General features: G+C 41.3%; 1 protein-coding gene across 5 annotated transcripts; it reads right to left on the bottom strand.

The window, feature by feature from the left end:
- Positions 1–48: 48 nt before the first annotated feature.
- Positions 49–20,402, bottom strand: GOLGA1 (golgin A1). 5 transcript variants are annotated; one of them, XM_075772845.1, is made up of 23 exons: positions 20,311–20,402; positions 18,369–18,679; positions 16,725–16,815; positions 15,298–15,372; positions 14,717–14,814; positions 14,168–14,200; positions 13,436–13,564; positions 12,958–13,127; positions 12,439–12,550; positions 12,220–12,315; positions 11,886–12,011; positions 10,619–10,714; positions 10,074–10,169; positions 9,664–9,816; positions 9,337–9,432; positions 8,514–8,603; positions 7,632–7,734; positions 6,605–6,762; positions 5,986–6,147; positions 5,431–5,490; positions 4,436–4,606; positions 3,396–3,482; positions 49–2,534 (listed from the first exon to the last, which is right to left on the bottom strand). In XM_075772845.1, exons 2-23 carry the CDS (start codon positions 18,501–18,503, stop codon positions 2,454–2,456), a joined length of 2,418 nt encoding a protein of 805 aa, XP_075628960.1. In that variant the 5' UTR covers positions 18,504–18,679; positions 20,311–20,402; the 3' UTR covers positions 49–2,453. The 5 variants fall into 5 exon arrangements, with proteins under 5 accessions (XP_075628960.1, XP_075628959.1, XP_075628958.1 ...); XM_075772844.1 differs by lacking the exon at positions 20,311–20,402 and adding an exon at positions 19,239–19,263; XM_075772843.1 differs by lacking the exon at positions 20,311–20,402 and adding an exon at positions 19,162–19,257.
- Between the last annotated feature and the right edge of the window lie 1,259 nt (positions 20,403–21,661).

The raw sequence follows: 21,661 nt of genomic DNA, 5'->3' as shown, positions 1-21,661 counted from the left end.
CGCTATAGCATCCCCGTGGAGATAACCAGAATTAGAAAGAAATCAAGATTAGGGTTTTGATCCAAAATGTATTGCACCACAAATTTCATAGTGTTTCATAATACAATCCATATTTACAGCATAGAAGGAAAGAAATCCAATGGCCATAGAAAGGATTACGTATACCACTGTTTTATACAAGGGAAAGTGCATTAAGCTTTTTAATACATGTATACACACCATTCTTGCTCCAATATCTAAAGAAAATTCAACACTTAAGAATTAGTTCTTGCAGTAAGTTGATCCTGAATGAGCTTTGGGATCGTAAACTGAAGTTGTTAGTGCATAAATAACCTAATATTTTATGTTGTCACACTATTCTAGGCTGGCTGTACTGCTTTCTTCCTGTTCAGCAGTAACCTTTCAAGCCAGGATCAACGTAAACCGATTAGTCATTCAGCAGGCATCAGTGTGTGCAGAGGGAATCCTGTTCCCTGCTCAGGTCCCACAGAAATGGGCCAGGGCAAAGGGATGTTCTAAAGAAAAAGACCTTAGAGAACAAAATCTTCCCAGAACCAACAGGGTTATCCTGCCCCTGCTTTGTTTCAGTACAGGAGCAACTGATACAAATCCACTTTTTGATTGTCTGTTTTCATGTTAGAGCAGAGTTGTGCTCTTCCCATAAACTGCCCTAAGCTATTGTTAAGTGCCATGGATTGGGTTACTAAAGACTGCAGTTGGACAAGCCTTAGTGTACTAAAAAAAATCTTGCTGGTTTTCTTAACTTTAAATAAATACGACCTAGCTCTAACCTGAGGAGTGTCACCTGTAGCTGGGATACAGCCAATGAACAAACCTGGGGAGGTTTGCAGCACATTTCCCACTCTGATAACTGACCTGACATGGAAGGATACCGTCATCTTTACCACTGCACAAGTGTGCACGGAAGCAGGGAGCAGCTCACGTGCTGTAACTTACATACCACAGCTTGACTGCCACCGCCAAGGTCGTTCAGACCCGTTACAAAGCAAAGTTAAAAACCTGAACAGTGACTATCTCCACTAGAGGACAGGCTGAATTTTCTTGAATATATTTAATAAAAATATAGTAACACAAACCTCATCCTAAGAATTACCGGAATTGCAGCCTGCTCATCGAATTCCATCCATACATAGTTTTTTGAAAATATGTCCCATTTTCAACAAGCCAGACTAACTACTGCTGTTTCCCATTTTCATCTGGATTTCACAGTGGTGTTAATAACTGCAGGCAAAATCGTGTTTCTACTGTGTGAGGCAGGTGCCACCTTGGTCCCATTCTCTTAAGGGGAAAGAAAGCAAGCTGCTGGAACCAAGATTTGTTCATTAAGAGCTGAATTTTGCCCTCAAAACCAAAAACCTCATGAGCAGCGTTTCTTTTACCATGTAGTTAGGACAGAGTAAACAGCCCACTACATGTTCATAACCGTTTTTAAGCATCAGTATTTGAAGTACAGAAAACCACAACCAAAGAGGCGGATACTGATTATGAAGATTTGTTGCTAGCAGACTTGGAAGAAAAAAAAATAAAAATCAAAGTGTTTAGTACCAATATTCTTCACCCTTTGTCACTAGATTTTTTTTTTTTTTTTAAATAAAAGGTATTCTCAGTGTGCATTTACAATACCTGGAATTCAGCTTTAAAAATTTAAAATTGTTTACTACCCCTTCTTCCCAATGCTAACAACCTATGGTACAGACTAATAGATTAGTTTTAAAGGCGACCGAGTATTAGGTACTATAATTAAGACCATTTTAAATATTTTTCTTTAAGAAAAGTAAAATCAGACAACTCTAAAGTTGTGCTCTCAAATTAAATAATCATCATCAACATGCAGCCTTCAGGACTGCAGGCCAGGATATACGCACCTTAAATTACACAGTGATATGAAAAAATGCGAACTATTAGTTATGTCAGTATAAGAAGGCAAGGCAGATTTCTTTTTTTGGTTAAAGGTCCTGCTCCTGTTCTTTGAAAGGCTTTTCGAACTGCCAATGTGGTTTTTTCTTCATTGCTGGCTTTCCACAGCGAGACAAGGAAGCTTTACTGTGCCTGGAATTACTCCACTCTAGCCCTCCGTAACAGAAGCTGGAATCACCATCATAAGACGCGTGTGTTAGAAGCTTGAACTGCCAGCACCGGTATTAGTGAGGTTACATGACCCTTTGGTGCCAAGAAAACAAGACCGATGAGCACAAGGAGCTGACTTCCATTAAGAGACCATCAAGACGCGGTCCCCAAATCCAACCCAGACGAGGTGTTTCAGTTTGTAGTGACAATTTCTCCTTGCACAGTATTAGCTTTGTAAACAGTGTCAAAAGTTCTTGTACAAAATACTGCAATGACAGTGATTAAGACACACCTGAATTAGTGTGTTCAGCGTTCTTTTCACAGAAAAAAGTGGCTAGATGCTGACTGCCTGTTTTCAGGTTCCCTTAAGGCCACAGTGTCCTTGGGCTCGAGATAGACGGCCGGATACTGCCTTTAGGAGATGGCTTTGACCCAAACCACGACATCTAGGACAGGAAAGCACAATGTTAAGCTAGGTTCACGCTTCTAAGAGGCTGAAGATTTGAAAAAGAAAGAATATGGTACATAGGCATCTCCCCATCATTTGACAGGAAGAACTGTTTATAAAACAACGCTGCAGACTTCAGACTGACGTGAAGATAGTTTCACACAATCAAATCTGGAGGAAACAGCATCCATTCTCCATGGAAGTGAAGATGACTCAAGATTACCCTTACATATATTCCTTTACAATAACTACAAACTACAAACCTACAATCATTTAAACATAGTACCTTTAGTCACTCTAGAATTAAACCATTCCCAGGACAAGATGGTGAGGAAACCTCCCTCAGTTGCCATCCTATGCGGACTGAAGATGTCCAGCTTACTGAGTGGGCAGAGATGAACGCAGGACATCAAGGGCACTGACACAGGGCTCATTCATGAACATTTTACCACATAGCCAGGGACGTACAGGAGATCTCATTTTATGCAATGGAAAGGAGAAACAGATCTAGGTGTCCAAGCCCAACGTCAAAATGACAAATCAAGAATTTGGCTTCCTACTTTTAAACATTTGAGACAACTCCAGCAAGGAGCTTCTAGCTTCCCTCCACAGACTGCGTCTGCTGGGCAAAACTGTGCTGTTACTCCTCTGAAGCACTGAGAAGTTGCTATTTCCCTCACTGAAATGGACAATTTCCAACATGGATGTATGTGATCAGCTAACATTTTAATTATAAATTACATTTACTATTGGAGCTAACATTTGGAATAGATACTTTTCATGATCTCTCAGCACCTAGGAATTTTCATCCCATCTGCTGGGAGGCCCATTAGAGACTGCAAGTGGACAGAACCCTTACCTTGTACTCCAAAGTTTCTTTAAGCATGTTTTCTTCCTCTTGTGAAAAATTCAGTAACACAGATACAGCTTTAATTAGATGGAATGCCTGAAAGAAACCAGAGTATTTTGTTGCTTATGATGCTCTCAGGCTCTACATTCTGGAACACGGTGCAGTGCAGTTTTTGTGTAGGTTTGGTCACAGACTTTTTAGTCACAACTGTGAAGAGCAGACCAGCAGCCTTCCATTATCCCCAGTTCCAATAGACGAGGGTGGCCTGTATCTTATTTCTTCTGTTTGCATTTCCTGAGTTTCTGTTCTTTAACATTGGTTTGCATATTTTGGGGAAAGATGACAAATGGGGAGCCTAATTAGTTAGAGAATCAGCTTGGCTCCTGTGGCATCCTAGGTTTTTTAAGCTTTGAAAAGTTGATCAAACCAGCACTTGGCAGGAAAGAATCATGCCTTTTTAAATACACACATAAGTGTATTAACTCTACAGTAGTAATATTTTACACGGGGGACACAATGCAGAGTTAGTAAAGCACTTGAAATACCTTGAGTTGTACAATTATTTCTCATCTCACCCACTGACTTGCAATTAAGCAAAGTATATTGTTAGCATGACTTTTTTACCTTTAACTTTTTTGACACAATGTGGAGAATGTGAAGGAGCTCCAAAGGTACAAAGAATTACCTCTTACAGACCAACAGCAAGCAGTTTATGTCTTTTTCTTGGGTTTTTTTGCCATCTTAAATGTGCAACGACTCTAATTACATACATTTGCTTTTTAGAGTAGTGCAGAGGGTATGTCTTGTAGCTTCAGATCTTTAACTTCTAGACATACCTACCTCTTAATTCACATTTCCCTTTAGCTCATAATAATCTGCACTTCCAAACACATCACTGTTAACTATTTTGCTTCATTGTGCTCAATCAGTCAACAACTTTCTAAGTGTAAAAAGTATGGAATTGGCAGAGAAGTGTCCTTAGCAGGTAGCAGGTGGCAATTTCTAGAGAAAGAAAGGCTTAAAAAGAGAAGGTAAGCGTACACCTTTACCTCAGATTCTCGGCAGGACATGAATTTTAGTACAACATGTTTAAGGTATTCAAAGTTTATCTCCCTTGAGTCATTTAAATCAGAGTTGTTTGTGACAGTCACAGAAGCATTAGGCACTTCAGAATTTGCTTTTTCACGTACTTCAGGTACCTCACTGTCAGGCCTTATTTTCTAAAAAAAGAAAAAGAGAAGTACATTGTAGACTGTCAGCTTGACACTGGGAGAGGATCTGAGTCCAAGATACCTAACAGAGAGCTTGTGTCCACAAGGTGGGTACAACCTGGGCACCAACAGGACCAGCTTCTCATCCTTCATGGGATCACAGCGGAGAAGTGTCTTCACCTCTCCCTATACTCCAGGACAGAAGTTAGCTGCTGTTAGTGTTACATGTATGTTAGCCAAACCAGCATGGAAATGGCTCCATGGTTGAAACTATCACCTGAAAATTTTCTTTTATCGCTAACCTGCTCTGTGACTTTCAAATGTAGCCTTTCTCCAAAACAATTTTCAAGCTCAGAACAAAAATAACAACGTAGTATTTTAAAAACAGTCTTTTTTTTTTTTTTTTTAAACTAGAAGAATTTTTTTCTTGGAGATGAGAACTATTGTAAGAGGGATTAAAGGGGAGCTCGCCCTGGGGCAGATATCACTCCCATGGTAAAACTCAGTTGAATGGCAGCTAAGCAGCAATCAAACCTCAGTTGTTCACTCTGCAGAAATGTATTAAATGCCCAAGATTACCAAACACAGGTCTTCTGTAGCTAAAATTCTCCATTGCAAGAGCTGAGTGGTGATGGCTACCTGTCACACCATCCATTCAGTAAATGTACTTCCTTAATTTAAGGGTTCACCAATCTGCCTGCAAACACAAGGAAACTGCACACATCCCTAGTACAAAAGTTACACTTTTGCTAGCAGTCAAGCTTTTGGAATGAGTAGTGCAAGTAACTGTCAGTAAGTGCCAGCTGAAGAGACTGAAAAAGCATAACCCTTACCAACTCTTTCTGGAGGGTTTTCTTGAGTTCTGTCATTCTTTGCTGTAGCTGCTTTATCATCTGTAAGCAGAGCAAAGGATAGTGTTAATACAGCATTCATTGTCAGGGCACATTTTGACCCATAGATACCTGGAAAAACCCATGACAAACAAGTGTAATGAACGAAACAATCATTAAACAACATTGACAGCTCTGAAGCAGCAACCTGCATGTCTTGCCTTTCTGGCTGCCCACATGTGACAGGATACCTGAGCTTTCACGTGACAGCACAGTGGAAGTGAACTGAATACACACAAAAGAGCTCTGCAGGAAAGCTGTAAATAGTACCATTTGGTGCATCTTTCCTCCCAAATAGATAAGGATTCCTACAATTCTGGCTGTGGTTTTTATCCACTGTTGCTAGAGCGTTGTACAGTCCAGAGGAAAAAAAATTACCCGATGCAAATTGGATCTGCCATTTTGGTAAGCCTGTTCTTCTATGGCTGCAGCATGGGCAGCACCAATTATTAGGCTTCCTAATTAAAAGGAGAAAGACTAACAGCTGTTTCAGTTCACCTTATTTTTCTCAGCAATTTGCTGTTCCAGCTCTCTGTTATCCTTCTGAAGTTGAATGATGCCTGCAGCTGGTACCTCTCCGTTCTGTTCCATCACACGGTTTTCTGGAGAAGGTAAATGTTTGTTGTTCAAGGCTCTTGACAATTCCTCTAGGTCTGAAACCTATAAAAAATGAAAAGTGAACTGGAGTGGTATCATGACATTTGCAGCCCATGAACACTCCCAAGGGAGAAAGCTAGACTTCTCTTTGGTTGTTTTTGTGGGGCAGTGGTTGCTTTGTTAAACCAGAAAGCATTAGTGGCAATCTAGGTGGCTACATCTCTTGCTGGCCTGCTTTTGGGTCTCCATCTCATTGGTTTCTTAACGGTTCTCTCAAGACATTTTATGAGTCAAATAAAATAAGGGGCTGTCTTTCATAAACCAGTCACAGATCTGACAGGAAACAGCTTTCCTTAGGAAGACAGGAACAACAAATAATGGTGGTCTACACTGCTGGTGTTTCAGGTCAGAGTAAACAGCTCCAAGCATGTATCACCAGGCGTGACAGAACTGGGGTCTCTTGCACACCTGCTTATTTTCCTGAGAAGGCTGAACAGATCAGCTTTGCAACTGCACTCACATTTTTCTCATGTTTTCTGGCCAAGAGGCACTCCTGTACCTGCAACTTCAGTTCACCGATTTCCTTTCTTGCCATTTCTTCTTTCTCTGCTGCTCGGCTATTACTTGCTTCTACGTCAGATTGTAACTGATGCATTTGCAGCAGGGCAGCTTCGTGCTCTGAGAAAGGAGAGACCTGCTTAGTATCAGTCTACTGAAACAAAGGGGAGGTTCTAATTATTTTTCTTAAACAAAGCAAGTTACAGTGACAGTAAATCCTGATCAAAAATGCCTTGCTCTGTCATAAAGACAAAGTTGATGCAATTTAAGCCACCCAAGCTCATGTGCATGTTTTTACAAAGGAGCAGCCTAACTGCCTGAAAGTCAAGGTGATCTTAATATTTAACAACATAATCATCAATTATACCTGCTCCAAAAGCCCCCCATCAGAAGTCTGTGTGACTTGTGCTGTGACTGCACAGGAGCACTTGGGGCTGAGCTGCAAGCACAAATGGCTAGCTGGCACAAATGGCCACAGGGCTAGCCAATGGAACGGTGCAATGAGAGGCCACAGTTTTGTTCCCTGTCTAAATAATGGCAACATGCAAAGAGAAACACGGTGGGGTTAGGAACTGAATGAAGATGACTGAATTTTTTTTTGTATGACCGTGGAATATCAGTTTGCAGCTGCTCTTTAAGAAAGTAAATAATTTTTCGAGCAAGTGCAGTTTTTATAGTGGTGCAATGAAGTAGCAGTTCTTGATCTGCATCACTTATGTTTTGCACAAAACAATCTTTTACAAAAAGTAAAATAACAAATATTGTATGGTGTATAAACATAACACTAATTAAAAGAAGTGGTTTTGTTTCTAAGGACACAGTAGAGAGACTGTCCAATTGTTACTGAAGCATACAAGATTGAAAATTCTAATAGATTAAACATGGAAGATAAATCTGTAACTATTGCAATCTATAGACAGGCAAGCCCAGAACTAGAGACTGTACTTAGATAAAGCTGTCTGGGATACACTAGACTTGTTTGGTCTAACCTTGACTGAGTTGGTCTAGTTCTTCCTTCTGTTTTAGAAGCATATCACATTTTTCATCAATCAGCTGGTCTTTTTCCTTTATTAAGGAACTCAGATGTGAAACCTTCAAAGCAGGCAAACAAACACAAGTCATTAGATATAAAACTAGAAGAGGGCATTGAAAGATTTCAACATACCTCAGAGGTTCAGAATTTTGTGCAGCATTAGTGTTAGAAATAATAAATACACTGTGGATGCCTGTGATCTATCCAGGGACTCACAGGTGGCATCACCTTAACAATGCTAACCTCATTAAAAAGCACCAAAGTCAATGTGCTGTAAGAGCTAAAACAAACTTCGGTTCTGATAAACTCTGCGCCACAATTACAGATTGTCTCATAACCAGCAGGTGGCAGCTGTAAAACAGCCGTTGAGCAAAACCAGACATTGCCTTATGCCCCTTTTACATAGAGCTGGACCAAGCAAGCACAGACCTACAGCAGTCCCAGAAGAATAAAGGGCTCTGAAATATCAGTCACCTTCATTCTGAGCAAATGCATTCACTTGCTACTACCTGGTCTTACCCTCAGTTGTTCATATTCAACTGCCACAATGTGCCGTAACTCTTGAGCCTACAACTTAGGAATATCCGTAACTTTGCAGTCAGCAACGTCTTACATTCTTCCAATGAAAGAACTCCTGAGTTGATCACATTCTTGGGCAGGCATTTACATAGACACCCTTAATTTCACGTTTACTGAGGCAACCACTCCTGTCTTGCGTGCTGAGGATATGATTCTGATTAATGTCCCTGACTGTTGTGATAATTAAGTCCAAATTTAGTCTGGTCTGTGCAAGGTGGGGAGCGCCCAAATATATTTTAGACTGTCAGGATTAACCAACCTGCTGTTGTAATTCCTCTCTTTGCTTTCGTGTTTCTTCCAATGCTTTGGCAATTTCAATGCTGACAGTCTCTCTGCTGCTCAATTCATTCTGCAAACCAAAAGTAATTCAGAGCTTACTTGAGACAACTAAAATCAAGTCAGTCTCTCATCTTTAAACCCAAATCCATCAGCAACTAGAATTTACAGATGTTCTAACACACCATGATTTACGCTTCCAAATGAGAGCTGTTGTTTTGTTCTACTGCACCGCTATCTGCACACATAAGAACAACACAGAACTGATGTAAGAGGCGACACATATCCAATGCTTAAAAGATCTTTTAGCTTGAAGTCTGTATTACTAAGTAGCTCTTTCCTACAACTGATCTTCATTCCAATTGTGCATCCAATAGCAGCTACAGAAAAAACTTTCAACAATCTAGAATTACAGTAAAAAGACTGAGTATAAGCTGTAAATACCTGACCAACTCAAGTTTTTAACTTTTGTTTGAATGCTATGAATGGAATTTGATTTGAACTATTCTGTATTCACTACTGCTAACAGGATTTAAAAAGCTCTTCATGCCTGACAATATGGGCATGTATTATTTCTGCCTGATTTAGGCAGACCCAAGCATTCTATTTCAGAAAAGGATCAGCCATTTGTAACGCTCCTCAAATGCGTTTCTACTGAGTATCAAAGGTGATTTACAGCTGTAAGTACATGCAACCTGAATGTAATGTGACTCCCAAGTACTGAGAATGCAATACACTTTGCGGTTAACTGTTTCTTAAGTTCAGCTCTGTATTTACTCAACGTCATCAACAAATTAAGCCCTTACCTTTAGCCTGTTCAATTCAGACTCCTGTTTTTTTAAAGAACTCTCATACTCTTCTCTGCTTCCATGAAGATTTTCATTTTCCTTTTCCAACTGGCTCTGTAAAATAAAGACTGCTTAAATATTAAGCAGAATTATTCTAATGCTTCATTTAAACAATTAAACACTTCAAATGCTTTGTTCATATTTAGTTTCTCAAAGTATGAGATCTTCTGTTATAATGCTAGGAGCGCTGAATAAGAACATTCAGACACCATGCAAGGTTGACAAGCCGTGTTAAAATAATTTTGTGAAGACTCACATGGCCCGCTGAACAGTTTCCGTACTTACGATCTTGTGCTGAGCAGCTGTTTTATCAAATTCCCAAGCTGTTTCAAGAGCAGTGATTTGAGACTCCAGCCCAGTAACTTTCTGATCATACTGATGTTTATCACTTAAAATCTGTTGCTGTAGTTTACTTATGTCATCCTCCAGATCAGTTTGCTGAAGAGAAATAAAGAACACTACATGAATAAAATGGTATTTTGAAGCTCTGACAAGAATCAGACACCATGTTGTGTGACATATACTCAAACCGAAGCTTCCTTTAGCAGCAGCGTCACGTACTCACGCACAGACACTAGTTTAGGAGACAAACAGCAAGGAAACACTTGTGTAACGAAACGGAGAAATATGAGTCTCTCTGGGGATGCTAAAGACTGATCTGCTTCTGGTCAGTGAAACATCTCCAGCATACTCACCAGCTTCCGGATCTTCAGATCCTGCTCAGCAGCTGCTTCTTTGCTCTTTTTCACTGCTTCTGTTGCAATCTGTAGTTTTTGCTCCAGTTCTTTATTCTAAATATAACCATACATTAAATTCCTTACCCATTGGCACCTACGTTATTAGAAAAAAACGTACAGGACGTGGGATGACCCAGTAAGGGAAGGTAAACACTAAAACCACAAAACCACATAGTTCAGAGAGACTGCCTACTTGACACACGCTGCTTTTACAAACTCTTCACCACACCACTACCACCCAGTAACACTTGTGCTTCAGCTATTTGTTTCTTAGGACAGAGAAGGTATGCCTGAAATCTCCAACTTCATAACCTCTAGGCCCTTCTCCACCAATGAAGATGGGGAGATGACCAGAGACATTCACCTTTTCCCCCCCAGACTAAATGTGACACATAGTCTCACCTTTGGCTGAGAGCACAAGTACAGTGAGAAGAGGAGGTACAGGGCATAAAGATGCTGGAAACAGTGGGAATTTGTAGTGAAAAAACAAACAAACCACTTACCTGAGTTTCCAAATGGTTCACAGTCTCACTGTGATGCATTCTGTCTGTTACTAGCTGCTGCCTGGTTTCATCCAGTTTCTGCTCAAGAGTAGCTTTCTGAAGATACATTGAGATGAAGAACAGGAAAAAGGATGGACAAAGAGATAAGGTTTTTCTAATTAAGATTTTTCTTTGTATTTCATTAATAAGATCAAACTAAAATGGACCAGTTATTTTGATGTGCGATACAGCTTTGCTCTTGGGAACCAGCATGTCTGATGCTACTGCAGAGGGCCTCCACAGATCGATGCTACTGCAGAGGGCCTCCACAGATCGTGTTGCCCTGGGGAGGACATTAGTAGTTAAGAATGGGAAATTCACTGGCATCCTGTCATGATCCAGATGTGAACTCTGATCAGCAGCCAGGTCATAATTTTCCAACCCAGGCCAAGTTTAAGTGATTAAAAAAAAGGGGTTTTGAAAGCTTAACTTCTCCTTCATCACAGCAAATACACAAAGAAGGTAAAACTGTTGCTAGTTATGGTATTTACTTTCCAAAATGTTTTACTACCCCTACATGGACTTCAAACTGGCTCAAGTTTACTAAGCCAAGCTCTTTTATCACAGCAACATCGATGTGTCTTATAGGCAAGCCTGACCAAGGAGGAGCACACCTGCCCTTGCTTCCCCAGCTGGGTCCTGGGGAGACATTGCTCCAAGCTGATTCTGAACAGGAGCATCAGTGCTCGAGAAAGAGATGGAGAAGTAACGAGAAAAAGGGCACTGGCCAAAGCTAAGTTCTTTGCTTTCAGCTGTTTTTTAACACTTCTGAGGCTCAAGCTTTCCATACACAACATTCTGTTTGTACACCTATGTGCAAAACCAGTTTCCCTCCCTGTCCCAATGCTTTGCAATTCATGATAATAGAAGATGAAGAACAAGAAGCACACACTGCTCTCTGTAAGGATTAACCAATAAAACTCAAGTTGTTCTACCTCCTCTGGGCATGTTAAAGCTGCTCTTTTGCTTCTAAGAAATCAGACGCGTTGCCTAAACAGACAATGCAGAAAGACCAATAAAGACATCTGTGCAATATGTACATAAACAGGCTCAATGTAGTCACCCACACAATTCTGCCCAGCATAGACAGCGTACCAACGTACACTGAAGGGACAAACACGCCTACATTACATCGTCATATATTCTTTACCTGTGTGATAAGTAACGTACGTCCTAAAAAAATCTCAATAAGATTGCACTTTTAAGCAGTCTATAAATGTGTAATTACCTCCTTGAGTAGCTCCTGCACATGTTCATCCCCTGAAAGATTTCTTTCTAGCTTTTTTTCCAAGGAAGACACTTTTTCCTGCAGCTGTTCAGTAAGTTTATTTCTCTCAGCAAATTCAAAAGTCATCTGTGAGAACAAGAAATCACAGAATCTTTTTTGTAGCAAAGTTTTCACCTAATCCATTGTGGTTTGACTTTAAAAAGTGCCATTAGAAAGAGAAAAGTCCATTTGAATAGACAACACTTTCTAGACACCAAATTTCAAACTCATAGTACATTACTCAAGTGTACACCTTTACACCAGCCAACAGCAGATACATCTGAAAATACTTAACCTTTTGCTTGTGTTGTTCATATTCCACCTTCAGAGATTCATATTCCGCCTGTATCATTTCCAGTCTCTTCTCACAACCAGAACCAGCAACTCGAGCCTAAAAATTTTGAGAAATCACTTGCTTTGAAACTTAGATTTCCAAACCCACACAAATGATATCTAATCTACCTTCTGCGGACAAGGAGCTCTTTGAATCAAATCTCACTTAACCCAAACTTACATTTTGCAAGTCTACAGAAAGCTGCTGAATGACAGTTTGTAGCTCCTGTTCTCTTAACTCCAGAGCAGTGATCTTATTTTCTGCATTTGTCTCAGCTGTCATTAGTTCATCTCTTCACAGAAAGAGAATAAAAAAAAAGTGACATACTGTTTCAGAAAAATTATCTTTAGCAGATAAATCTGCTTCTTATGAAAATGGACTAGGCAACATCAACAAGATTTTCTTGTCCTAAACCCAGCCACTGCTTGATTACATATTTTCCAAAAAAAGCGACAGTTAAGTGTTCAAACGATGAAAAAAAGAAATCATAACATGCTTACAAAATTCTAAACAAGTACTACTTTAATTGGCTTGAAAAGAAATAAAAACTTGGCATTTACATCCACATGGGCATTCCAGAAGCAGTTACTCAGTCAGCTCACTACATATATAAACTCTTCCAAAAACACAGAACTGGGCACAAAGTAAAAGTATAGAGGAAGTGAATACGCCGCACCTCCTGAACCACCACATCCATACCTCTGTGCCTCTAAGTTCAGGAACTGTTGCTGCAACTCTTGAAGATCTTTCCTGAGGCCTGATGACTCGTCACTTGCATCCTGAAGCACCTCTCTAGTGTGGGTTAGTTCTCGAGTGCACGCCTCTAGCTCCTGCACTGTTTTGCTCAGAGATTCTTCCTTTTTCAAAAGCTGAACATTAGAACGTTATCTTTGACAATACAGATGATCTGGTAATGCTGATAAAGTCTTCCCATTGAATCTTGTCTCTTTTATTAAGTTATGAGCTGAATTAAATGAAATAATAAATAACTCCCAGAAAAGTCACTGTTAAAATAAACTATGTAATATTGTATGCACATACCTATTCTTAGGATTGTGATGCTGACCAAGACTGTACACAAGCATAAAGGCTAAAAAAATTAATGCAGACCTCCCACTAACTCTGTATTCTAAAAGAAATTTTACAAAAGAAAAAAAAAAGTTTACAATGATCTTACCATGTGTTTAACTTTGGCAATTTCCTGCTGTTGAAAGCCCTCCAGTTCATCAATTTCATCTCTTTTTTGAAATAGATTCAAACTCTGTTCCCTCATTTCTTGTAACTGTGTTTCAAGCATCTTTTTCTCCTGATAAACCAACAAAAACATTGACCAGTAGGCAATGTGCAACAAATTATGAAACTTCTAAAATCACAAAAAAAAAAAATCCCTGTTCATTAAAACGCAGCCAATCATCCCCTAACGTAACTCTTAAAAATGGACAGCAAATAGTAGCACGTTTAATGTCTTCATAATCACAGACACTTTAAAATAGACTAAGCTGAACAGCTGGAACAACTACAAGACTGAAATCCTGTAATAAAAAAATCCCTACTAGTTTCATTTATTTTACGAAATGTGACCTACTGCAAGACCTTAGACGAAGTCATTACCTCCTCCTGCATTGCAGTTGCCTCCTCTGTACTAAAGGAAATTATTGTTCCACCTTACAGAAGTGTATCTTCCTCACTGCAACCCACCATTCTTTACTTCCCCACCAAAAAACAATTCCAGAAATACCTCCTGAAGCTGTGGGGCTGTTAACGAAAGCAAATGTCTGATCTCTCCCACTGAACAAAGATCAAATAAGAAAAAGGGCTGAGCAGAGTTGAGCTGGAGAAAGTTCTGGCTGGTGTTTAAAAATACACATACACACAAAACACGAACCTCAAAACCCCAAAGCTTAATTACCTTTTCAATTTGACCCAGTTTTTCCATCCACTCCTGAACAAGAAAGAAGAAAAAAAAAATCAAAATCCATTTACAGACTTTCAAGGTCAGCAACTACAGCAAAAAAAAAAAAAAAAAAAGTACTGTTAACAGAGATACTAAGTTGTGGTAATAATTAAAAAAGTAATCAGCAAAAGAAAACTAACAGCCAGTGTTTTAATATAAAAGCTGGAGAATCGTTTATGCTACCTGAATAAACTTTACACAACTAAAATAAAGGTGACAACAGGTCTACTGCAATTGAATCTCACCAAACAAGTGCAAGTTTAACCTTACATTAGAAATTGTTGTGGGCTCTTTTTAAAAACACTAAGAACAGTCAGAACAATGACAAGTCCCACACCATTTCTAGCATTTGAACTTAATACTCCCTTCTTTCCTCAATGCTGGCACACTAAGCAAACACACTGCAGAACAACTATTTTAATTAATGGTGACATCTGCTCAAAATATCAAGGTCATGCACTCAGATCTCCACAGTCAAAAGTTGAGTTGTTCAAGCCCCGTTACCTGGTCCTTCTTTTCTAAAGCCAAAGCCATTCCTTCAGCCATCTTGGCTCGACTGGCCTGGTGAGCTTCATTCTGCTCCTGAAACTTCCTCATGGAGGCTAGCAACAGAGAATCACCAGCTACATTAAAAATTTGTCTTTTAAAAATTGCTTCTCAATTTTCTGTAAGTTATAAATAACTTTAAAGAGCTGCTTCTGCAAGTAATTAGCCTCATCTTGACTCCAGCACTAACCCTGTGCCACTTAGTACCTCACACTGCTTGCACATTGGACAAATGCAGAAATAACAGCAGACAGCAGTACCGTTCCTCACCGGATGATAACAAAGATACAGGTTTCAAAAAAGGCTCTCCTGCACATTAGCCCCAAATTTGGCAAAAGGAGTATAACAACAATCACCACACTGCTGCTGCTTTTTATGCTGTAAACAAGGCAAGAACTTGTGTTTTATTTCTTCACAACCTAGAGGTGCACAGTTTGAAAGCAAATTATTAAAAACCTGTACATAAAACCTGTTTCCTTCCAACCACAAGTTTTCAACTTAAAAAAAAAAAAAAAAGAAAGAAAAAGACAAGTACGTACAATCCTGATGCTTTTCTAATGCATTTTCAAGCTTCTCTTTTATCTTCTGCAAGTTTCGGATCTGATCAGCATAATCTTGTGTGAGGAGGGAGAAGCACAGACCAGGAATGGACATACATTGGGGAAAGAAATTAAAAAAAAAAAAAGAAAAAAGGATGAGTGGAAAATGACAATGATTTTCTCAACCAGAAAATCATTCCTGCTGAGGAAAACTTGGGTGACCATACCAATGAACACAAGCAAATAGTTCTGCACTGCCCATAAGGTAAATGGTTGGTACAAACAGGAGGACCCGTCCTAGGTGTGCTAGTTACACAAAAAAGGGCAGTACCAGAGAATGAAGAACGATCCCCAGTTTTTACTTCATTCAAGAACAGTGATGTAGTTAACTGTGCTAGGAAAGATCTCTCTCATCGGAGGATGGGGCAATTTGCAGTCGCTTGCATCCCTGTTCAAGTCACAGAACACCTCTGAGGCTGAGCTCCGACTGGTGCTCCCCCTTGGCTAACACACTTGCACTCTTACCACCACTGGTCTACTGAGCAGAACTGACAGGGAAGGCAGATTTAAAAAACAAAACACACACACACACACCTTGGGGAAGTTTACATACAATGGAAAGGAGGATTTACTTACTGATCAGGCTGCTTGCACAAGTCTCTTGATACTTAGAGTCTCCCTCTCTCATATTAAGCCCCAACCAGCACCTGTTTACCTTATGTAAACAGGTGAGCACTTTGCCCTTTCAAATTGCAATGGAAAATCATCTCTGAATCCCGTATTTTCTTGAACTGGAGCCTGATAAGTCTCCTGAATAAAGTAAAATAATCCTCAGCTGGCTATAACCTCTCCTTGCTTTCCAAGACCACCTATGAGCTTTGGGGAGCAGCAGCATAACAGTTTAGCCTAGCCTCTGATCCACTCCATGCAACAGGGATGGAAAGCGGTGTCAGAGCAGAGCCCTTACTACAGCTTTACAGAACAGGTTATTATCTTAGAAAGAAAAAAAAGCCTCAAAACTGTTTTATGTTCCTTTGCTTTTTCTTCATTTCAAAGTTCACTTTTTTATGGATGGCACCGTGTTACTGTCAGCATCAGAAAGCTTAGATCCTAAGAGAGACAAACCATTACGTACACAGAATAAGTAAAATAAAAGTGGGGAAAGACACTATTTGAAGCATGGGGACAGAAAGCTATCCCAGCTGTTTAAAATAATTACATAAATGCATTGTGAAACCAGCAGAAGTCAGTTATCTTTATAAAAAATCAGTTATAGTGGATACTACCTAGATGACAATCAACAGGGTTGTTACAAATGAATTTTCAAAAGAACCTAAACCCGTGTAGTTTTAATACATTAAAACACTTAAGTTCAAAGGAAAGTATTTCCTAAAGTAATAGCATTTTATATGTACAAAGACACATACCAGACAGCTTGACCTCCAGTTTTCTTATTTGTTCATTTCTTCTGAACAACTGGGATGAAAGATCCTCTCTAGAGCTGCTTCCATCAGAAGCCTTGGCAGAAAAACAACACTTATGTAACTTACAACACTTAGAAAAAGTGATCCTGCCATATACTATCTCTATGATAATAAACACCATCCCACCTAGGAATTAATGCTTCAGTTTTTCCCGTGAAGGGGAAAGCGTACTAGCACAGCAGAATGTGTAAAAAATGCTGATGAAGAAAAACAGTAAGAGCTTAAATAGTCAGCTCTGCAATGCTGGCCTGTTCCAGGAAATACAATGCTTTTAAAAGAAGCCAGAGCTGAAAACTATTTGTTCAAAGTGATTGCTGAGGAGCTGGCATAATAGAACAACTAAGGGGTGGAAAATCAGGCTCTATGGTACAGGTTCCAGGATGGGTCAAAGCGAAAGTCTTTTGGAAAACTAAGGAAGCAGAAAAGAAACCGTAACACTCTGCACATGGAATAAGCACTAATGTGGTAGTCTTTCCACACAATGGTCTCTCCATGCAAAATCCACTGCACAACTGACTTTGGATTCTCTACGGGATTGTTTGCTCCATGAAAATCAATATTAAGGGCAGTTAAATAAATATGGCTAAAACAACTAATTCTTGGAGTTTTTCTGAAAACCACTCAAGACTTCAGCTACCATTGTTATTTGTTTTCTGTACTCTAAACTCATAAGATAGTAAATGAAATTTCTACATGAGGATTTGTTACGTGCAAAAATCTTTCAGAAAAACCAAGACTAATACGTTTCCATTGTAAAATGTATTCAAACATCAGGAGTTCCAACTTGCTGCTTAATAGAACTGGAACTTCAGCTGAGCTTCAGAAAAACTGCATTAAAACTCAACCGGGTAAATAACTTCTCCATTTTGCAGACAGGAAAACGGAATCATAAGCAATTCGCTGCAATACAGTGGGTACTGTTGGCTCCAACAGTGGTGCGAGATGGTGCCTGAATCTTTGTTTTGAAAAATAAGAGAGCCATCAAGGAGCAGAGGTGCCAGAGCATTACAGGGTTTTGTTTAATCCATATGCCCCTGGGATTATACAACTTGCTTAAACAAGGTTTTATAATGAAAAAGAGTTTAAACCAGACATTAAAGGAACTACAATAGTTTTGAGTGCAGCCAAATTGAATACGCTCTGAATAAACAATATGCTTGAGCAGGAAGAGTACCAGGAAGCCGAGAGGTAAACACAGGTCCATAGCAAGATCAAAGCTAACCCATATCTAGCTCGCTTTCCTCCTGCTTCAGTAATTAATTTCACAAATAGGAATCTTACACATTCCCACAGTTTTATTCAGTATTTTATGTCTGTTTAACAATGTTCTGTATTGAGACAGCTTTGTAACTCCAGTTTACATGGGCATGTAAGGCTACTGCTAACTACTACAGGTAACATACAAACATTTTCTCTTCAGTATTTAAGTTTACTCAAGCTAGTGATTCATTTATGCATTAAAACGTACACCTACAAAGACACCGCGATACACGTTCAATTAATACACTAGACTTAAAATGGTACTCTGTAAAGCTGTAATAGAATCGCTGTAAGAGAAATCAAAATCCAAAGCAAGGGTTAACTTACAAAGTCATCTCCAGAGTCTGCTCCTGCGGACGTAATCGACTCCTTACTGACTGACCTGGGTATCCTGGCAGCTCCTCCCGGTCTGGGAGCAATAGCTGCCTCTTCTGCTATCTTCTTCTTTAATTTTGCAAACATTTTACTGCTCTATTGCACTGCAATAACCACGTACTTTGAAAAGCCGCTACCTCCAATGTGGTTAATATACCGATGCTCTGTTTAAAGCTTCCAGATGCCGAGATTTAATTTTGTGCCTCATCCACTCATTTTATTGCATTTCTAGTTCCATTAAAGCCTTCATAGCCTAAGAGTACCTGCAAATTGAAGAGATATGGTTTCCACGCTAAAAATTTCTGCTCGTATTAGACATTTAAAGATAATTAAATGCCTTTCGATATCACACCCGTTCTAATATGCTAGGAAAAAAAGTCACCCTGAGAAAAACCCTTTAAAAAAAAAAAAAAAACCCAAACCAACCCAAACCGTGACGACGTTCAACGGCACGTCTGGCCCCGCCGGGACGGGCAGCCGCCAGCGTCGGTTGCGGGCGGCTCTCCGCAGCTCGGAGGCTCTCCGCAGCTCGGCCCTCACCCCCAGGCGAGGCAAGTTCGGGGCAGGTCCGTCCCCGGCAGGTCGGTCCGCGGCGGCTGCTGCCCTGCTCGGGGGCAGCCCAAAACCCGCCGCCGCTCACCCGCGGACCCCGGCCAAGCACTGCGGCCCGGCCCGCCCCCCGGTTCCCCCGCCCAGCTCCGCGGCCTAGCCTGCCCCGCCGGTCCCCGGCCGCCGGTCCCCTCACCGCCCATGGCCTGGCCTGGCCGCCGGGACCACCCCGCCGCCGCCGCCGCCGCCGCCGCTTCCCCTGGCGACGCTGACCCGGAAGCGCCGCGCGGGCCGGAAGCGGCGCGCGGGCCGGTGCGCAGGCGCAGTAGGGCAGACCCGGCCCCCGGCCCCGCCAGGCCTCGCCCCCCGCCCGCCGCCCCGCCCCGGACCAGCCGCCTCGTTACAAGCATTTGCCACAGTTTATTAATAATAAACTCCTTCGACACGGCCGGCAAGGCAAGGTAGTTCTGACAACAGCCAAAGAGTACATGTGAGGGAACAGCAGCGCCCAGCAGAGCCCTCCCCGGCCGCCGCCACCCCCCCCCCGACATACACAGAGAGAAACAATAAACGGCTCGTACACAGCAAAACCAGGGAAATACCGGGAAAGCGGGGGGCCGCGGGGCCGCTGACGGAAACAAAAGCGTACAGAAATTGCTCGAAAGTCACTGAAAAGGGCTTAAAAGGCGGTAACGGCAGCAGGAAGCAGGCCTTGTGGTTCGGCTTAGTACAATACAAACCAAGGTGGAAAGCAAGGTGTTCGTTTCTGGAACGGAGTAAGAGCAGCTCTCGCTTTAATCTTAGCTTTTACTTCTCCCCAAAATTTCCAGCAGTAACACAAACATACATCGTTCTTCCCAGAGACACCAAGAACAACGGCAGAATAGTTTCTGGTGTTACATCGCTTTGGCGATTTACAGATCCCTTGCAAAAAAAGTCTTATTTGCTCCAAAAAAGTTTATTTATATATCTCTATATTAAGTAAAATATCTGATTTTACCAAAATACGATATACAGGCACATGGCTGTAAAATAACTTTAAACCAATTCACTATAAAATTACTTTTGGCAATAAATAATCTGATTCTCAAGAGAGGCGAAACACTCCCTTGACCCGTTGCGGGTGGGCTGAGGCAGAGCTCCTCTGCATTCCCCCATCGCTCCCTCCCTCTCCCACCCGCGTGCCCCTCATCCTGCACACTGCGCCTTGGCCAGGGCAGAAGCCACTTGTGCTTTTTAGCCAGCAAGAGGCCGAACCCTGCTCCTAACAAGTCACTTACAACTGAGAGGTGATATTAAACACGTGCCTAAAGAAATCTGCAAAGTCAGCGGGGCAGATACTCACAATAGGCTTTTATTCCTGAAGGAACAGCAGCTGTTACTAGTGCTGGTGAGATCTGCGCTGCTCCGGGGGCTCCTCGGGGCCAGCAAGCTCCACTGAAGTTTGCTCTCAACGTGAACAAAACAAGGATCTTTAAGAGCAGAACATCTACGCGTGCATCTGGGCAGCTGGCACATTAGTCAGTGAATAGGAATGGAGAGACGCTCCTTAATCCCCCAAAAGATCTGGCAAATTCAGAAATCTTGAACTAAATCTCCTCTGTCTTGGCAGAGTAATGGTTTGGAGGAAGAAAAAAAAAAAAAGCTTACTTTCACTCCTAAATATAAAGCAGATACATAGGTCTGATGTGCTCCTCCCCTGCTCCATTTGTGGGCATCCAGATCTTCAAAGCACTTGCAATACATTTGGTCACAGAAAGAGTATTGCTCTAAAAGTCAAAGATACTAAAAACATAGAGCCACCTCAGGAACATGTAACCTCTGCTCTGGAGGTCCTCACCTCTGTGCCAGTACCCCTCACACAGAGGCCGACAGCAGCTAGTAGCACAGAGCAGCCTTCAGCTCTGCACGTGAGGTTTTTTTCCCCTTGTTTGTAAGATTACTCTCGCTGTTACTGCCCACAGAGCTCCCTCAGTCCCAGGACCTCCAGCAGCCACCACAACCGGCCACCAACACTGAGCAGTCACCTAACAGGGACCGGGCAGGACTACACGAGGGCTCTGCCACTGCTATCATTGGTGAGCCGTACTCAGAACAGCTACTGAAGAATCAAACATAGATAAAGCTTTTACAAAAGAAGCCTCAAGACAAAAAAGTTGTGGAGACAGATTCCAAGCTTTTGAGCTTTCAGGAAGAAGCAGACTTGAAGCATAGCATGGAGTTACAGCACAGGGAAGGCAGCAGGGCAGGGGAGGTGCTTCACAACAGCATGCCAGGGATGAATCTTGGAGCGGCACTTTCATCCCATCCTTACAGGAGAAGCTTGACCAGAGCTACTAAGTTGTAGCTTTTGAAGATGATTATCTGAAGCCTAATTTCCTGTCGTCGTCCCCCCCTCTATTTCCTATGATCCTTAAAAGACATCTCTGCACATCTCCCCAGGGAATAGTCTTGAGGGGTTTAGTAAGTCATGACTTGACGGATGCTATTCTGATGAACTACTCAAACAAACCGTCCTGAAACTTCTCAAGCAAGCACTCCAGGGAGCAAGTCCAGTCTGCACAGCTCACAGAAGTTAGCGCTCCATTTAGCTTGTGCATGAAGCAAAATGATACATCGCATCCCAAAAGTAATCAGAACACAGAGCATTAAAGACTCATAACCCTGTATTCCCCTCTTATCATTTTGATAAGTCA

Source organism: Balearica regulorum, chromosome 20, assembly GCF_011004875.1.
Source record: "Balearica regulorum gibbericeps isolate bBalReg1 chromosome 20, bBalReg1.pri, whole genome shotgun sequence".
Lineage (NCBI taxonomy): Eukaryota > Metazoa > Chordata > Aves > Gruiformes > Gruidae > Balearica > Balearica regulorum.
The sequence above is the reverse complement of the archived record's forward strand: the minus strand, read 5'-3'. Positions and strand labels throughout refer to the sequence as shown.

Excerpts from the sequence above, each read along its gene's own strand:
- GOLGA1 (XM_075772845.1), bottom strand. The coding sequence starts at position 18,503 with ATGTTTGCAAAATTAAAGAAGAAGATAGCAGAAGAGGCAGCTATTGCT. Across the intron at positions 13,565-14,167 it reads AACTGGGTCAAATTGAAAAG|GAGAAAAAGATGCTTGAAAC; the intron begins GTAATTAAGCTT and ends TTGGTTTATCAG. Across the intron at positions 8,604-9,336 it reads CTGAATTGAACAGGCTAAAG|AATGAATTGAGCAGCAGAGA; the intron begins GTAAGGGCTTAA and ends TTTGGTTTGCAG.